We start from the raw sequence: 12,898 nt of genomic DNA on the forward strand, positions 1-12,898 counted from the left end.
TTTGTAGGACAGGTCTTGTTGAACATGAGGAAAAGAGGCAGCATTTGCTTTGGCTCATGTACCACGCAGTGGATAAAAGTATTCTCACTTGCAACAGAACAGACTCTCCACATACCAGAGCAGATGTTAGTCTGCATGTCTATAGGCAGGAGGCCAGTTCTCTTTCAAGTTAGAGAGGTGATTGGGCAGAGGGAAACAAAAAATGTCATGTAGGCTATATGGGAAAAAACAAGACAGGACATCATATCGCCAGTCTATGATCAGTAGGCTACAATGATGTCAGTATTATGACCCAAGCTATTGACATATTTGGACAAAGTTCCAGCCCAATCCGCCGCCTATGAAATGTGGTATAAGATTACAGTTCTAAAAAGTAAAAGATTATACACACACACACACACACACACACACACACACACACACACACACACACACACACACACACACACACACACACACACACACACACACACACACAGACACCCTCTACTAGACAGCTCACCCCATAGGCGTAGGAGCCATGCTGTACAAATCCTATTTTGATTGTGACTACACTCAAATTGGTACCTCAGTGGTTTTTCAACGGTTCTTTGGGTTCTTCAGTGGTTCTTTGGGATGGTTGTGGTGCTATATAAAGATAGGTGCTATATATAGATCAAAAAATGGTTCTCCTATGATTACAAGCCAAATAACTGCTTTTGGTGCTACATACAGTATATTGTACACAGTATCTCTATAGTCTGTCGGATTTTTCATATCCATCCTGATTGGCTAAGATTGGCTTCCAAAGTTTGTGGTCCGCTTTGAACAAAATGCCTCAAATCATGAACACAGCGTGCGATTGCCATGAGACATTGCCACTAGGCCGAGGAAGAAATGCCACACTAAAATTCAAATCGGCCTTATGGTGGCGCTATAACAGGCCGATTTTTACCTATAACTTCACCGATCGGCGTGAAACTTTGCACGCACACTCCCTAGAGGCCAAGGAAAAACCTCTGCCCTGCATTTTTCACAGCTGCCTTTTATAGCACCACCAGGAGGCCGTTTTTTTTTTCTCCGACAGTTTTGGCCAAACATCAAGCAAATCGGTACACATAAACGCTACAGTCATGTGATCAACACAAATCTGTTCGACATTTCATAATCCTTCCTGATTGGCTAAGATTGGCATCTAAAGTTTGCAGGAGTGGCTTGTTTTGAACAAAATGCCTCAAATCATAAACGCAGCGTCCGATTGCCGTGAAACGTTGCACGCACATTCCCACTAGGCCGAGGAAGACATGCCACCCTTTTCATATTATCCTGTTGCACCACCAGGAAGACAATTTTTGCTAAACATTTTTTTTTACATTACTCCTACAGATTTTGTCCAAACATCACGCAAATCGGTACACATTATCTCTAGGCTATATATGTGATCAAGACGGATCTGTCCATCCTGATTGCCGCATTTCGAACATTGCTGGCCCACAATATCCTACTTGACCTGGCGGAGACCTGTGCTCTGAGGAGCACTTTTTCTCTAGTTGCAGTTGAGGTCACTACAGTTCCCATACCATGCAGTGAAGCAACCAGTCAGGATGGTACCTCTGTAGAAGGGCTGCAATACCTTGGGACCCATGCAAAACTTCTGCAGTTGACTGAATAGTTTAGTCTAGAAAGTAATATTTTGTTCTTTTTTTGTGTTTAAGTGTATTGTTACATTACATTACAGTTATTTAGCAGACGCGATTTCACGTTGGCCACTTTAGCCACCGCAAGCCAATATAGTCAGTTCTGTTCATAACCAGTGGTGGAAAAAGTATTCCCTATTCACATGTTTTACTTAGTAAAAGTATCAATACTGCAATGTAGAAATACTCCCTTACAAGTAAAAGTCAATTCAAAATGTATTTCAGTAAAGGTACAAAAGTATTGGTATAAAATTGTACTTTGAGTACCAAAAGTAAAAGTACTCCAGTCCTTGTGAGTACTTTTACTCACAATTTACATCGCGATGCAACGTAGATGGATGGCTATTTTCAAATGGCCGAAATGTATATAGGACTGAGATCTACAAGCTCACAGAGCTTGTAGATCTGCTATTTTCAAAAGATTTTTATACATTTGAAAACTTGAATTGGGACATTCTGCATAATGAGTACTTTTACTTTTGATACAAGTCCATTTTATACTTTTGTACTTTTACTCAAGTAGGTGTCAAGGATATTTGAACATAAACATTTAAAGTGAACTAGGTTGTTTTGATGCTTCCTGCTTTAGGACTGGTTGGCACCCTTGTGGCTTTCCCTGCTAGATATCCTGTCTCCTAACAGACACATTTGCATTCTTTTGTTTCACTTCACATGCTAAGGTGACAAATTAACAAGTCTGAGGATGAGCCGAGTGATTGTGTTAGGTCTTTTTGATGCTGTGATAATTGTTTGAAGTCACTTGTATAAAACCTGTGACCTTTCAGTGTGTTCTTTGAGCCAAACTGGATGTTCCATTGCATGATGCTGTTGTGTAAGTTTGCTCCTTTTACTCGAGTAAAATCTCTCATACTTGGAATTCTGAATTGTTGTCTTTGCCTCATCATGTATTTATGTTTTTGAGCACCCAGTACCGATTCCCCTTTGACATAGGCACGGCGGCACATTAAACATTCTGTACTCACTCACAATAGATGTCCCGTCAACGTCCAAACATCTCCTACATTCATCATTTCTAGTTGAAAAACATGCTATTTTCTGTCTCATCATAAATCCACACGATGTTTACTTTTCTCCCCCAGTGAGTTGTAACTTCTAATGTTGCCAAGTATTCCGTGAGAGTAATAAGCAATCCGGTCAAGGAATATTATATGTTTATGAATTGAATACCAAGGACTTTTTTGGATGGACCTTTTAGACAAAGTGTTTTAACTGTACTTTCTGCCTAATAAAATGTTCAATTAATCAATCAATACTGTAAGCGCAAATGCATCGCTTTTTTCATAGATTTTCTTGTTAATACCTGGCAACCCTCTCTCTCTCTCTCTGTCTCTCTCTCTCAGTCTGAATCAGATGCGCTCTAGGGTGCTAGTGACACACACGATCACAGACACATAGACACACACACAGACACACAGACACACACACACACACACACACACACACACACACACACACACACACACACACACACACACACACACACACACACACACACACACACACACACACACACACACACACACACACACACACACGGGCGCCGATACTGTGGGTGCCTCGGGGCTAAAGCACCCAGGGGAAATGAAGAGCACCCATCACAAACTCATCACAAAAAAAGAAAAAGAAAAAAACACCGACATCTTCACTTCATGGACTACAATTTTGCCCCTGCACACACACACACACACACACACACAGACACGTCGCGATGCAGCGCGCAGTTCCATCAGTCCACCACCACACAAATATAAATTACATTAATTCTTAAGAAGTTTGCAATGTCTCTGTTCCTGCCTAGACTTTGCTGTCATGACATAAGTGGGGAGTTCATTCCACCACTGTGGGGCCAGAACAGAAAAAAGCTGTGACCGTGTAGATCGGCCTGAAGGACCACTGAGCGACAAGGCAAGCAGTCGCCCGAGGCGGCAGACCGAAGTGGTCGGGCAGGGGTGTAAGCCTCGACCATAGCATGGAGGTAAGAAGGAGCTGTTCCTTTCACTGCCCTATAGGCTAGCACCAGAGTTTTTTTTTTTTTTTTTTTTTTTTATCCCGCGATTTTTGTAACCCATTTTTTTCACCCGGTGCCAATTTCCTAAGTGATCCTGGGCACTACACCAGCCCTACACCAGTATTACACCTGTCACCCCACAGTAGGGAGGCCAGGGCCGAGCTCATGCTTCCTTCAGGCATGAGAGCCAACTGACCTTCTTGTCACCTGACAGGGGGGAGTTTCCCTGGTTGGACGTAGCGCGTGGAAGGAACACGTTATTCCAACCAGTTCCCTTCCCCTCCATCAGGCGCCCCGGCTGTCATGGGGGAGGCGGTATAGTGACCAGGATTACTACATGTTTTTGTGAGGGTATTAACTACCCTAGGAGAGCACCAGAGTTTTAAACTGGATGCGAGCCGCTACGGGGAGCCAGCGTAGAGAACGGAGAAGGATAGTTGTGTGGGAGAACTTGGGGCGGTTGAACACCAGACGAGCCGCAGCTTTCTGAACAAGCTCCAGAGGTCTGATGGCAGACGCCGGGGTACCAGCAACAATACACAGGGAGTTGTGTATTGTTCATGTAATGAATATCTTGTTTATGCATTGTGTAAGTTTAAGAGGGCCACAACGGAAATAAGTCCTGGACTTTATTGTGTCTCATTCTCGGATGGTATGTTATATGCTGGTAGTATAAAGCAGAGGCGTTGTTGTGCCTTCTTTACCACCCCATTCAATGTGTACATCCAAGGTGGACTCCCACCCAGGAGTTTGAAGTAGCTGACGCTCTCCACTGCAGCGGCCTTCTGTAGTCCAACACCTCTCACCTGTCTCAGTGTAGTCCGTGATCAGGCCTATCACTGTCATTGGAGCTGTGCATGGCCACACAGTCATCGGTCAACAGGGAGTAGAGAAGGGGGCTCAGGACACATCCCTGGGGGCTCCTGTGTTGAGGGTCAGGGGGGTAGATCACGCAAACCACTAGTGTGCATGTTATGCTTGTCTGTTTCACTTTGCTTGACAAAAATATTTAACACACTAGTCAAATCTACCTAGTAGCAGTAAAGGAAAGAAAAGTTAAATGTTTTTTTTTACATTCCAGAGGCACACATACCCGCAACGCGAGATTGGAAAGAGAGTAAACTGGAAAAGTGTGCGCCTTGGAGTGCAGGTCTCCGCCAGGCCGGGTTGCCTACCCAGGTCCCACAAACTTTGGAAGGCAGTCATAGCCAATTGGAATGGAATCTGGAAAATCTGAGTTATACATCTTGATCAAATTACCCCAGAGTTAATGTGTACCGATTTGTGTGAGTTTTGGACAACATAGTAGTAGTAGCAAAAAGTGTTTTGAACACAAATTGCCGGGGCCATTATGCGCCAATTATGTGTTATGATCTAAGGAATCCAGAGGAAATAATTTGTTGATTTTACATCCTACAGTTCGGAGTTATAGGCCAAAATGTAAAGTGGGCTGTTATAGCGCCACCATGAGACCAATTTGTAAATTCAGCTTGGCCTACTGGGAGTGTGTGTGCAAAGTTTCACGCTGATCGGTCGAAAACATAGTCTCCGGCCTTCGGCCGTATGGCGGCCTGGCAGAGATAAATGTTCAAGGGAACAAAATCCCCATAGCAAACAGAAATGATGTTTTTCAAAGCTCAGAGAGGGCTAGACAGCTGGGGAAGAGACAATATTTGGTTTCAGCACATACTGTATCCTGAGCGTATACAGTGAGGGCTTTTCAACCGTTTTGATTTCAATTAATGACATGAATCCTTTGATTCATTTATACATATTGAGCAACAACATCAACAAAACAATGACCTGGGTTGATCAAATCTGTTTACAACTGCTGAATACAGCCGGTGCAACAGGCATATTCATAAAGGCTGAATTTAACTGGCTTTAATTGGATTACGAGAGATGAAGTGCTAAGGTACAACCCTTGCCATAACAACTGATGATATGTACTAATTAAATGCCAATCTGCTGAATGTAATTAAGATAATAGGATAATAGGCGCAGCAAGGGCTTGGTTCTTGCCCATTTAGCAGGGCTTTGTTATTGTTTGGAAACGCTTATTATTATATTCTATTAAGTTACAACCAAATGTTTGGGAGCATTTGGTGCCTTTATTTACGTTGTTTGTTTACTCTATCACAGTGAAATGATAATGTCAACAGATGTGCTCCAGTAAAGAACAGCTTCAAAATTGGTCTCGGGGAAATTATGGTAGCCAAACTGTTGTTTATGCTTTTATTACATTCAAGCGAAAGCTTAGAAAATCATTAGTGGGTTTATTTCTGTGTGGCTGGCAAAAGAACAGAGCCCAGGAAATCAAATGGCTGAGAGGCGGCCGCAAAGATGGTATGTGCAGTTTACCCTTCTAAACCTTCTGAACGCCTGTGCTCAGTCAGAAACCCAATTACAATTTCTATGAATAATTCATATTTTCAGCCTGGCTATTACAGGAGCTCGAACAAGTGTCTGTTGGGGTCACCGTTGTTTTCAAAGACAGGCCTCCCTAATTACTTCTCGAATAAATAAGCAACACAAATCACTATGTTTCTGGAGATTATTCCTGTTTCGTACGTGTGGTTTGAATTCCTCATATTCCCCTCCCATTCTCCTAGACCAAGCGATGATTGGAAATTGTGTTGCATAACGAACGACCAGGCTGATGCATTTTCACATATCGTTGCTGTCCGGCAGAAATCAGCTAACTCCATTTTGACGCTTTTGCATTTTTTTCCATAAATCAGGGGCATTCAACACCCTGTACGTCTGTTTATTGGTAAAAAATTCTATTGAACCAATGAAAAGGAAATTTGAGGATCCATTGGATCCTCACATTTTCTGCTAAACCAGCGAAGTCCACCAGAGTTAGCTGGTTTTGGTGACTCCAGGCTCCACCCCTTTTTGACCTCCAACCTCATTGTGAGCTTGGATTCAGCTGTTCTTATCAATGATGAACAAAATCTCTAACTCCACTTTTATTTCCTGAAAAATGAACATTTTGGAGTTAGCTGGTTCCTGCCGGATATGCGATGTCTTGAGAGGAAGGCCCCAAATTAACCTTTTTTTTCAAATTTTTCACGTTTCACATGTGGTCATAAAATATGTAAGGAAGACTAATATCCTCTTGTAAAAATAGCTAAGTAATTCAAAATAGCAGTCCTACAATACAGATTGTATTAATCATTAGACTTTAATGGTCTTTTATTTATGTCCCTTATTAGGCCTCCAGGGATGAGGCTACAAAGCTTTGTGGAGAGACAGACCTTTTCCACGGCAGATTTACAAATCCCAAGATGGCTGTAAAAGCTGCACTCCAAAGCATTTGAAGCCAATTATTACACATCGAGTGCTACTGTAGCCCCAATAAATACAACATAAAAAATATATTTTCCCTGCTCTTCGGAGAATAATTTATATCCATGTTTATCTCAGTTTAGTATGCTGAAATAATAGGAGGTAATAAAAAAAAAGAAGCAGCTAGAAAGTAGTCAAAAGAAGTTTAAAGACCTTGAGAGTTTCGTTTTTACAGAGGCTTTGGGTGAGACAGATTGGAGAATAAACAAATATCGAATGCTTTGGTGGCGTTTGATAATGAGAATTCAAATTAGACCCTTTGACGTAACAGGTCTAATATTAGAAAATAACAACTCTACTGCTTTTAAAGGGCAGCACATACTGTATAGATTCAAGACTTAGAAAAGCATACCATCAAACAGTCTCTCTGAAATCAATAGTCTTTTTATTTAACAATAAAAATATACACCAGGGAAAATAACTTCCGTTTCCTGCATCTTCTCGATTATTTCTTTTTCACTAATTTATTCATTTTCTTTCCACTGATTTGAGCCCATGTGCAAAGAAATGCATACAGATTTTTTTTTTACTCCCAAACCAACTTACAGATGCACAGAACTCATTTGTCAGTAGGATTACCAAGAGAGAAAGACGGAGAGAAGAGAGAGAGGAAAGAGATAAAAAAGACGTCATGTTTTTCGCTGTCAGGGTTTTGCAGTTGGCAGAGAGCTTGAGAGCCCTCATTTGTTGTCTTGTCACTCATGGTGGCGATTCGCCAAGTGTACCCTCGTGTCACTGTCTGTCTGGCTGTCGATAATGTCTGCTCACCACTAGCCTTGTGACTGGCCCTAGTAGATATCTGCCAACACCGTAATGGGACCGTTTCACTTGCATGAGTCGAGCCTAGTGCCAGACACAGAGATAACTTTCAAAGGAGATCAATGCCAGACTTTTAACAGAGGTCATCAATGATGGCAGTGTCTCATCTCGGAACAGCCTTAGCCCATGGCCCCATGCTCATGGAACTGGCCCTAGGGGGTCTGTAAAAACTAACTGTCCTTCATGTTCAATTTAGTCCATACATGGGAAGCTGGGACCCTGAGGCTTCTATACTTGGTCCCCTCCTGTTTTCTCCTGTTTACAGGCTCATAATGCGTGGACTTGCGATGCGTTGTGAGCTTGTAGATCTGCTATTTTTGCTCGCCTATTTTGACATGCCCAGAATAGGGCGCTAGGGTTCATGGGGTTTAGCTCCTGCGGCCCTTATGAGCATGCAAATCTGTTTAGGGTCCCTAAGGAATAAAGATTTGGTAAAGGAACAGGATAAATCAACATTAAGGGGAAAAGGCCTGGAGGCTTCTTTGGCCTGATAACGTCACTAGCTTTCTGAGACTCTCTCTTGCCTCTCTCCCTTGCCAACCCACTTTGCTGCTGAGACCTGAGGCCAGCTGTTTTCTCAGTCGTTCACTCTAAAAAAAGAAAAACGGCAATTTCCTTTTAGAGAAGATAAATTGATGACGATCTGAACTAGGGGCACAAGCTTTTGCACCTCCCAAACTGCTGTCCCAGTGTGTCCTTCAAAGCTTGCAGGTAAAGCTGGATCCGACACATGAGGGCTAGACAATGGCACTGTGACATCACATTTCTAGCAGAACTTCAATTATAAAAGTGAGTAATGTCTGGAGTGGATTAGTGGAATACATTTGGATGTGACCAGCTCAAACATTTCAATTGAAACATCAAACAAGTACACAGTAAAATCCTCAGTGTTCATTTAACTCCAAAGAGTGTACAAATGGAACCAAATGGACCCAAAAGGGAATAATGAGAAACCACAATGCAGATTGACCTGGTGTTCCAAAGTTTTTGTCCCACATTTTTTAAACAGCTTATCTCCAGAAAACGTATTCAAACTCATCCTGGATCGTTCCCCAAAATGGTAGTTGAACCAGTATGCTTGTGTATGCGTTTGTCCTATTTCCAAATAATGGCTTTTCTCATCCTTTAACTTCACTTTATGCCCCAGCTGACATCCATGACATCCAAGTGACAAGCAATAAGATCATTTTGGGGACTCCAAATGGCACAAACAATCAATTTGCTCAACCCAGCTTAGTGGGGGAAGGAAAAAAAACACTTCCCGATGGCGAGGCTTAGGACTCAGGGTTGGTTGGTAGTGACACACTCTCCAAAAAGTCTTTCCAGAGTTTGGCTCTCCAGTTCCAAGTCTTGGACGGGGTCGGTTAGTCCCAGAGAGCTGACCGACCCGGCTAAGGAGCCCCGGCCTTCATAGGCGTAAGTCTGCAGCGAATCGTACGGTGGACCCCGCGTGTCCGTGTCCGCTTCAGCCACCTTCCTCCGAAGCACCCGGTGAATGACCTCTTGGCTGTCCGGTGCCAGAGAGGGCGCGGACTGACTGATGTCTCGGGGAACACAGCCGATCATGAGCCACGTGGGCTCCAACTCTGGGCTGTATTCCCCATAGTCCGCCTCCTTTCCTCTCTTCTTCCTCACCACCACCATGTCCCCGTCGCCCTCCTCCTCCTCCAGCTCGTTGTCCTCTCTACACTGGCGTCGCGGGCGGCCGTGGTAGGTGTGGAACTTTCTCGTCCGCTCGGAGGCCGCCGGGTTCCGCAGAGCGGCGATGTCGAAGGCCTCCGTGTCCTCCTCCCCGCCTCCCTCGTCGTCGTAGGTCACCACGTTCTCCCTGATGTCCTCCTCTGACAGGATCAGCGGCTCCTTGCTGGTCTTCTTGCTGCGAAGCTGAGCGAATAGCATCACTATGGCTGAAGAGAGGGACAACAGAAGGACGCAAGGAATGAAGGGGGGGGGGGGGGTCATGGAAGGAAACAATAGTCAGAACAATACGGTGAGTGGTAGAGTGGAGGAGTTATGAGAGAAGGAAAATGTGAATGAGATGCAGACAGTGTGTGGGAGAGAAAAAAGGACAAAGACAGAAGAAAAGCAGAGATACTTTATTGTTATCAGTGAAATAAGACTGTGATTGTTTGTGTTATGATTCATTGCGATAGCAAGTGAGCAATAATTGTACTATAGCTGAACTGATACAGCACTGATGCAATGTTCCTCAGAATCTATTAAGTCATATATGTAAAAAGAAAATCATTCACACATAACCTAGTTTGGGAGTTATTTACAGACAACGTGTCATGAGGCCATCCATGCCGCTGACTGCACACTGCATTAAAGTTATATTAATGCAAATCTTTGGGGAAGATATTTTCTCAAGAACCTTGGCATTTTGCCAACTCTAGCAACTTGGGGCGGCAGACAGTGGGTTAGTCATATTCCTTGTTTCAATAGCAGGATACAACTATGACTGAGCTAAATATTTCTTAGCATTTATCTGTTGGTTTGATTGGCTAGTTATTGTTTTATTCATAAAAATCACCTCCGTACCATTTGTGTATCTGCACCAAGGCTACATCAACAAGGTAGGCAGATGAGGGAAATATTCTATGGAGCCAATATAAGATTCTATAATTAGTTTTTCACTGACTATTGCCAACATGGATTCACTTCTCATCCCCATTAGTGTCATAACCATAAATACAGTATCATAGAATGGTCATGAAAAATGCCAATACATTGAAATGATTAAAACAGTTTTGACTGTGTTGTGCATGTAAGGCCAACTTGCACAGGGACATTCTTGTTTAATTTTTTATTTATAGTTTATATTTTGTAATACACTTATTAATAACATGAGAGTTTATCTGATCATCTAGAGTGGCGATGATTCCTCCATTCTGTCTGACCCTCACACTCTCCGTTTCTCACTTGCTTTGTATTCACCTCTTAGCTCCCACAGACCACTACACACACTTTTATTACTCATATTCACTCCATATGCCCCTGTCAAGGCAACACAGAGAGATGAAAGGACAAATAAATAAAATAAAAAGTACCCTTTGCACAAGGGAGCTGTATAGTTGTCAGAAAGTTTTTGTTGTTGTTTTTTTCCTTGATAAACGCTTGACAGCATCACAGTACAAAGCACCCAATACACCCATACAAGCCTCAAAGGTCTAGTTTAATGACTGTCCTACCCATTTAGGGTTTTGTGGTTGTAGCTCAACTACTATAACCAATATGACAATAAACCCCTGTGACCACAGGTGTATTTTATCCCTAATGTACTGCGGTAGCCCTGTCTTAAGACCAAACACCACTGTGCAGTGCACACAGATACAGACACATCTTCCCTACTAAATGATGAATTTCATCACACCTTATTAGCTACGTGTATGTATGTGGAATTCCACTTCAGCTGTCCTTGGTCGAGCTGATCAAAGCATATCACTATTAATAATATACAGAGGGTCACAGCACAACTTAACAACAATAGAACATACAGAATTAGCTACACACACTAATCCAATAAGCAAATAAACATATTTGCTGCTGGATCAAGTCACTCAGTCCCACCCAGCTTGTGTGTGTGCATGTGCACGTGCATGCTTGGTACATCGCTTATCATTTGAGTCGGCCGTCGGTACAGTATGCGGTTGAAATTATGAATTAATAATTGCAGTGCAGCCAGATATAATAGACTATTTGACACTTCCAATGTGAAGTGACCTAATTTGATGCGCGTCAGTGACACTTTGTATCTGCCAGTACATTTAGTTCGTTAAAAAGCAGGTAAAGCGAGCTGTTTATGCACACCACAACAGAAGTCTGACAGACACCACTGCAACCGCAGTAATGACTGCGCAACTAGAGGGCAGCGCTCTGTGGATTCTGCATACATTATCTCTGGAGTCATGTGCTAAATGTGTATCATAACGGTTTTTCACATCACATCACATCTTGATCCAAAAGCGCTTTTGCTTCTGCCACATATGTGAGAAGTTGAACCATATGTCATAGAAACACTATCCCAAACCCACCTCCCACCCCATAGTTCCTTGGGTCCTGGAGGCTGAAACCCATGACTTGTATATACATTTTTCATCTCTGTGTCCTTGCAAGACAAGGATGGGGACAATTGGACCTTGTGTACAGGGACATAACATTTGGTTCCCCGTTAAGGTGGAAAAACCAGGCCACATAACAGTATATAGTCATATATCTCTACTTACTTACCGAGCAGTATGATGATACACAGCAGAATGGCTACAAAGGCCCCTGTGCTGAGGCCTGCTGATGACAAGAATGCCTGGGCACGACACACGTTGCCACCACTGCGCCCCCTGCTGTTTCGTTCACAGACACACACGCGCAGCGTGAGAGTGGCCGTGCTGCTGAGTGGGGGCTCTCCACCATCGCCCACTACCACTGGCAGCTGAAAGACCTCGCGGTCCCCATCCTGACTGAATGCTCCACGGCGATGGGACAGGATGCTGGCTGTGTTATCTAGAGGAGGAGAAATAGACAGAGGGACACAAAAAAAGAGGGCTCAGAAAAAAATATTTTGGGCTGAGGGTGGTGACAGAAGAAAGGTCATGGGTCACTCAAATAGTTTGGGTTTATCTTTCCGGGAGCATGTATGTACTTAGCAAGGTTCCTGGCAACGTGCCCATGTTGAAATAACAATAACTTATGTGCAAGTAAAAGGTTTGGCCTAAGGGTGGTGCTAGGGCAAAGATGTATGTTGTCCTCACATCCATTCCCTATACTGCTTGTTCCATCACTCCCATCACAAATCTCCTCTCCTCTCCTGTTGTCTCCTGCTGTTCCATCTATTAACGAAGGGACTGTTAACACTTGAAGCTTTATTAGCATAGCCCTCAGAAACATCACCAGCACCACTTCCGCAGTAGAGCTATTCTTGCCAACCACATCTAATAACGGCTATTAAGTGTGTGTGTGTGTGTGTGTGTGTGTGTGTGTGTGTGTGTGTGTGTGTGTGTGTGTGTGTGTGTGTGTGTGTGTGTGT

At 43.3% G+C, this 12,898-nt stretch overlaps 1 protein-coding gene across 1 annotated transcript in view; it reads right to left on the reverse strand.

The window, feature by feature from the left end:
• Window positions 1–4,516: 4,516 nt before the first annotated feature.
• The window catches only part of LOC308093501 (cadherin-18-like), a gene marked incomplete at both ends in the record, with an annotated part of 166,825 nt that continues 158,443 nt past the window's right edge, over window positions 4,517–12,898 (reverse strand). Inside the window, 3 exons of the mRNA XM_080439838.1 lie at window positions 4,517–4,628; window positions 9,182–9,782; window positions 12,106–12,375. Coding sequence (XP_080295964.1) covers window positions 4,517–4,628; window positions 9,182–9,782; window positions 12,106–12,375 — 983 coding nt within the window. The remainder of the gene's footprint in view (window positions 4,629–9,181; window positions 9,783–12,105; window positions 12,376–12,898) is intronic.

This window comes from Gymnoscopelus braueri, assembly GCF_963280865.1.
Source record: "Gymnoscopelus braueri genome assembly, chromosome: 10".
In the NCBI taxonomy this organism is placed as follows: Eukaryota; Metazoa; Chordata; class Actinopteri; order Myctophiformes; family Myctophidae; genus Gymnoscopelus; species Gymnoscopelus braueri.